Here is a 6,706-nt window from a genome sequence, read left to right as displayed (position 1 = left end):
TGGTGGAAGATTGGCATTGAACGACGCGATGGTGTTGTTCGCGCTGTAAAGTGCAACATCTCTTTACACTTGAGCTATCCCGTGACCAACCAAGAGCTGAAGAAAGCGGTTCAACATTTGAAGCTCCGGAATTTAGGCCGACACGAGAAGCAGCCGCTACAAATTTAAGCATCCGTGACGTAGCACAAAGCGAAGAAGATTCCTGGATAATTTTGAGCCCTGCGATAGACATGTCAGATATCCTGTCAATACGCGTTTAGTTTCTTTTGCATTAGCTTTACACTCCTATTTCGACAGGATTTACGGGGGTGAGTCAGGTTTTTTTCCATCTGTGATCGCTAAACGGAGGGAAGCGAAATGCATTCCTCGCATTATGTTATTTACCAATTTACCTTTGTGTATGAAGTTGACAATAAAGTTGACAGTTACTTGTGGAAATACATTGTACGTGGTTAGTCTTACGAAGCTCATTTCATCCCGACCAAGGGACTCATCAGGGACCTTTCTGCTTGGCAAACTCGTTATGCATCACGGCCAAAGTCCAGTTCGCTAACAAAATTATAACGGCAATTTCGCCTTATATCGCATAAGAATTCCAGACCGCACAAATTCACGAGTGAAAATTGACAATAAAATTGACAGTTACTTGTGAAAATACATTGTTCGTGGTTAGTCTTACGAAGCTCGTTTCATCCCGACCAAGGGACTCATCAGTCGTATCATTGTCGTATATATGGTCAGCAATAAAACAGAATGAAAGTGATTCGAGTGTGGTTTATTAGCTGCATCAGAGACCGTGGTCATTTCCACCGTTTATAGGATTTTATCTGGTACGAGCAGTGAGTGTGCAGAATGGTCTCGACTAAAAGATGTGCTTCTGTTACGTGTAAAAACTATTCCCGAGACACGAAGTCGTAGATAAGAAACGCGAAGGGTGTTCCGATAAAGTTTTTTTTTTTTCATTTTCTTGCCGAAGTTAGAGAAATCGAGAGGCATAAAAAGTGGATTATGGCAGTCATCGCTGTGACTCGTTGGTGTGTACGAAGTACAGTTACATTACTAGTTACTGGGTTGCCAAACCCAGTCGGAATCTGAGTTTCATTTCTCCGTATTTATATTTTTATTTTTCCGTGTCATGAAAAGTCTTGCCTGTCACTCCCCTGCTTAGTGGTGTCTTTGTGCATAGAGTCTTCTGTGCGTATTTTGTTAGGTTTGAGGGGGCTGGGGTAAGGCGTAGATTTCTCTGGTACACACAGGAGGACATTTAATTAACCTGCAAATTGTGGCGTCGAAAGTCATAGTAACGCGAATGGCGTTTTAGTGGATCTTTAAACAAAATATACCCTCATGGAGCTCAAGAATGGAACGTCAGTTGCATGAACAAGACAGGCGGTAAAAAAACAAATATCTGGAATCTTTAAAGCGACGAGTAATGGTCTTCGACAACAATTTCATTTTTTCACCCTTGGATATCAAGTGAGCTTTGTTTCTAATATTCTACTAACTTGGTATTATATGCAACACCGAAATCAAATGGCAATTTTTTTATGGATTTAACAAACATTGAAGGAATCGAACGCCTTAAATGCATCACAGTGTTTACTGAAGCTGCATCTAAGTTGTCTGGCAATTTGCACATTTTTTGTATTCAACTCCGGGCAAGGCAACGCAAGATAACAGGACTACTAGTTGGTAATAGACCCTTCTCCAAAATGGCGCCGACCGAGGGAGGTCTGGAAACTGGGGGTATAGAGTATTTGCAACATGGCAGAAAGCGTGCAAGACGAAATACAACAGAACGCGAATTTCGTTACAGATATTTTGGATTGCGCTAGCAAGTGGCTCGAAAACAAAAAGGGCAAGAGAAAAGGGGACAAGTACTACCTGGAAACTTACCTTGAGGACGTTAAATTATTGTTTTCAGCTGATTGTTGCGTCGTAAAAGCAAAATGTTATCGCTCGATGAGGAAGACGGAAGCTCCTCACTCTCTAAGAATTGTATTTGATAGCGGAGAAGTTGGCACACAGTCTGCCACTCAGTGTTCATGTAAAGCCGGAACAGGAAAATGCCAGCACTTAGCGGCATTATTTACCCATGTAATGGCAAAACTGCGCGATGATGACTCGCCAACTTCGCATCTACAGCAGTGGCATAGACCTCGAGGCCCTTCACTGGAACCACAGAGATGGTTTGAATCCGAGTTTGTAAAACCACGCATAGATCGCACACCTCGCGAAATGGCACCAAAGACTGTACAAGAGTATTTATATGATCCAAGACCCGTCGAGCAACGAATTATTACAGAGACAGATATTAAAAAACTTGGAGAGAATATCTCCGTTAACAACCCTACCACTTATGCTTCTTGGCTCCAATACTCGAATTCAGCAAACTACCAGTCTCTTCCATGGGAAAATTTCTTAGAGGGAAGTCCATTAGCAAATCAGTTAAGAGATGTCTATCCCCGTAGCGTAGTAGAGACTATTTATAGTGAAGACCTAGAGGCAGTGTTTGACTTCCCTGTACAAATAATTAGTTTACCAGAAGATGTAAGAAAAGGTCCACCACCTTCCCTTCCAGATGAAGAGAAAGCGTTTCTAGCAAACATTATTTTATCTCCAGAAAAGGCCATCGATATCGAAAAAAACACGAGAAGTCAGTCGAGCTGCTCTGCTTGGTATCAAGAGCGAGCATTCAGAATCACTGCCTCAAGATTTGGAGATGTTGTTTCTAGAAAAGCCCCAATTAATGACAAATTCTTACATAGTCTATTTGCACTAACAAAGGTGCAGACTCAGGCCATGAAATATGGATTAGATATGGAACCAACAGTTGTAAAAGAGTTTAAGGAGTTGACAGGACCTCAAGTAGAAGTTTTCAAATGTGGCTTGCTGGTTCATCCTGATATTTATTGGATGGGATGGTCACCCGATGGAATTATTTATGATCCTAATGAAAATCCATCTGTTGGTATTCTGGAAATTAAGAGTCTTTTTTCATTGAGGGGAAAGTCCATTGATGAGTGCTTAAACCTGAGGAGAGACCTTTGTATTTATAGAGACGAAAGTGGTGCTATAAGACTCAAACGTAACCACAAGTTTTTCTTTCAACTTCAAGGCCTAATGGGGATTTCTGGGTTGTTATGGAGCAAAATATGTATCCATTCAAAAGAGGGGTCACAAAATCTGTTTGTAGAAAAAATTGAGTTTGATTCTGGAGTCTTTCAAAACCTTGCTTCAAAAGTTCATAAACTATATTTTTCTCACTGTTTGCCTTACCTATTAAGGAAGTAAACAGACAAAGCACAGAAGAGGAAAAACACAGCAGAAAAACTTGACTACAATGTGCAGTCATGTTATTGTAAAACTGTAAGGAAAAATGAACATGTGCATCTCTTAACAATGACAATATTGGTGTTACTACACACAAAACCGTGGTATTTCAGATTTCCATTTTATTATAATAATAATAATAATAATAATAATAATAATAATAATAATAATAAACGGTTAAAATTTTACTCATTAAAAGCATGATCAATCTTCTACACTTTCTTGGTTGATAATTGGGGCCTGAAATAGCAGTAACATACCACACACTGTCCAAATCTGATTTAAAAGCCCTGAAAGGGACAAGGGCACAACGTTGGAAATGATTTTATACATCTTGATTCTACTAATGGCCCTTTCTACATGGATGCGGACACTAGCTATTGATTGTGTATTTTCAACTTCTCCTCCATCAAATTGACCTTTATCAGAAAGAAATGGAGGAATATTTAAAGTTACTCCAATTAGCTCCAGTAAATCCTTGATGTTAAATCCTTTGTCTGCCATGCACTCATCTCCTTCTTCCAGCAGCTCAAGGATACCACTTTGTTTTGTTATGTCTTTATCTGAAATGCTACCTGTGTAAAGATCAGAAATAAAGGTTGGGGCTCCTGAGGGTGCAATTCCTAGTAATCCCTTGGCAGTTGTCGTGTTTTTGTAAGAAGAAAAACACTGGCTTTGAGTCCTCAAGGATGATGGCTTGCAGATTTTGATTTCTGTACAGTCAAGAATGCATCTCGTAGCTGAGTACTTTTCTTTGAAGGCAACTGGCATAGTTTCCCAGATCAAATCCTTGCTTTGCCAGATGGGAAGAGATCCCAATTCAAAGTAAAGTAAGTTAATCCAAGAATGGAACACTCTGGAAACTGTTGACCTAGATACTTTGAAAAGATATGCTAGATGTTCCTCTGGGAAGGCATGTCTCAATCTCACAAGAGTTAAAAAATACTCGTCAAGCATCGACAGGCTGCGAGGTCTCCCTTGTCGCAGCTGTTGTTGATGATTTTCATCCACCTTGATATCCGACCTCCAGTATTTAAGATCCTTACACCTATCTTCAATGAAGTTAAACAATTGTAAAAACACATTCCAGTTAACAATACCTGTGTAAAATCGAATTAATTTGTCTTGGTTGCGAAAGTTTTCAGCAGAAAAACACACGTGTTTATCCCCCATGGAGGAACTGGCAACCTCCTGCTCTCGGTCTTGCTTCTCCTTTTCCAAATGCTCGACGTTTTCAGTAAGGTCTTTCAATTGCGCATTTTTGTTTTGAAGATCAGTTTCCAGTTTTTCGATGACGGTACGTTTTCTTTCGCAGCGTTGACAATTTTCTCGGCGCCGTTTCTTACGTGGTACCTCCAAAGTTCCACCTTTGCGCTTGCCTTTGCTTGCTAAAGTACTCCGAGGTAGCTTTGTGGTAGTCCACTGAAACACTGACGGCACAGCACCTTTTTTCAAGACAGTCCTTTTTCCTTTCCCATCTTCGCTTATGGTGTAATCCTCCTCACGAAAATGCCTCGAGCAGACCCGTGTATTGCTAGTAACAGTAAAATATTCTCCTTCGTCTCGGCGAATTTTGCTAATCCACAGCTCTTTTTGCTCTTTTTTCTTAGCAAAACGATGAAATCGAAGGTTTTTGTTCTTCTTCGAGGAAGTATTGCAAAAGTGGACACAACAATTATGCGGCATTTTTGGTTGTTCAAGGTCTCGGCACGCACACAGCAAAACAATCTATACCCCCAGTTTCCAGACCTCCCTCGATCGGCGCCATTTTGGAGAAGGGTCTATTGGCACATTACCACTGATCTATGACTATGCGTGTTGAAATTTTTTTGGAAGGGGTATTTTGACTTTCTCAATCTACAAATCCTTTTCATGAAGGGCTTCACTTTAGATACACTTTCATATACATGGACACACTTCACTTTGCAGAGATTCCACGTGTTAAACCATCAGTAAATAATAGACAATCACGAGGCTGTTCCGGAGGGGGTCCTTGTTCCCTTTAATATTTGCTTGGGTTCCCTTGTTTCCCAGTTACTTTCAAATTTGTTCCCAGCTTTTGATCTCTAAAATTGTTCCCTTATTCCCTAAAACCCCTGGGAGGGCCTTAATCATCGAGGGACTTGTAAGCGGCAAGTCCCTGTTTGCCTTATCCAGTGGAGTGGTACGGTAAATGGTTAACTAAAATGTCATACAAGCCGAATCGCGTTCCATACCAAATCCTACCCATCGAAGTAACTAGTGTCTCTGTTGGATCATTGCAAAGTCCCACGCAAAAAGAAACTAACATTCATATCCGCTCGCCTCGCCACTCACTGTATATATCCGATCTGCGCGAATGTCCTTTCGCGGTTTGTTTACAAAAAAAAGTCACTTGATACTCACGTGAAGGCTGACGCTCAAAGTTTGTTTATGAAATACTATATATATATATCACTTAAGTAGTTGTTGACGTGTGTCAGACAGAAGTGATTATATTCTTATCAAGGTTTGTACCGTATCAAGTCGCATTTATGTGAGTCAAGATCACGTTTTCTTTATCGGAATCGCTAGCTCTAGATGAAAGTAAATCATATATAACTACACCTAATAAAAATGAAAGTGTTTGTGAACCAGTGAATTACAGGCCGATAGCTATCATCTGATCTTTTAGTAAAGTTTTGGAAAAATTAGTGTATGATCAATTAGTTTCCTCTCTTGAAAAACAAAGTGTCTTATTCGAATTTCAATCTGGCTTTTGAAAGGGTCACTCTACTGGACATGCAATTATAGAAACATAGTATGGGCAGCCGTCACCGCCAAAAATACAAGCCTAGTTAATGGTTAAGAATAATCGGAATGGTTTAATTGTCCTTTGTTGAACGGATTATCAGAATTTGAAAAGATGTATTTAAAACACAAATGGACAAGTCACCTTTAGTGAAATGAAATAAACAAACATTAAATGGTTTAGACAATTTAGAGACTGTGTAGATACCCTTGGTGAATTGATTCAGTGAAAACACGAGTGGTTAAGTGTTTTATGAAATGGATCAATCACCTTATGCAATCATTGCAGTTAACACACAATTGGTCAGTGCCAAAGACCACCGGTGTAATTATCCTTGTCAAAATGACAAAGTCAAGTCTTGAATGGATCAGCGTACTTTGACATGATTTGCAGTGAAACGGCAAACGGTCCAGCTTACCGTGCATTGGTTCAGTGATGTGACAAACGGTTCAGAGTAGTTTGAAATGGCTTATTTTATCTGCAAATGGTTAATCGTGAACCGCAATAGTCTAGCATAACATTGATCGGTTTACCATAATGTCAAACGGTTTAGCGTTACCCCAAATGGCTTAGCGTGACGACAAATGGTTTAGTAGAAAGCGA

General features: G+C 40.0%; 1 protein-coding gene across 1 annotated transcript; it reads right to left on the bottom strand.

Moving 5' to 3' along the window:
• Window positions 1–3,158: 3,158 nt before the first annotated feature.
• On the bottom strand, window positions 3,159–5,019 carry LOC137981635 (uncharacterized). Its single transcript, XM_068828717.1, has one exon. The coding sequence runs from the start codon at window positions 5,017–5,019 to the stop codon at window positions 3,538–3,540; it is 1,482 nt and encodes a 493-aa protein (XP_068684818.1). The 3' UTR covers window positions 3,159–3,537.
• Window positions 5,020–6,706: the final 1,687 nt, after the last annotated feature.

This window comes from Montipora foliosa, chromosome 13 (assembly GCF_036669935.1).
Source record: "Montipora foliosa isolate CH-2021 chromosome 13, ASM3666993v2, whole genome shotgun sequence".
In the NCBI taxonomy this organism is placed as follows: domain Eukaryota; kingdom Metazoa; phylum Cnidaria; class Anthozoa; order Scleractinia; family Acroporidae; genus Montipora; species Montipora foliosa.
This window is presented reverse-complemented; position numbering and strand designations above follow the sequence as displayed.

What these genes read in the sequence shown, in the direction of transcription:
- LOC137981635 (XM_068828717.1), bottom strand. Translation starts at nt 5,019, where the DNA reads ATGCCGCATAATTGTTGTGTCCACTTTTGCAATACTTCCTCGAAGAAG.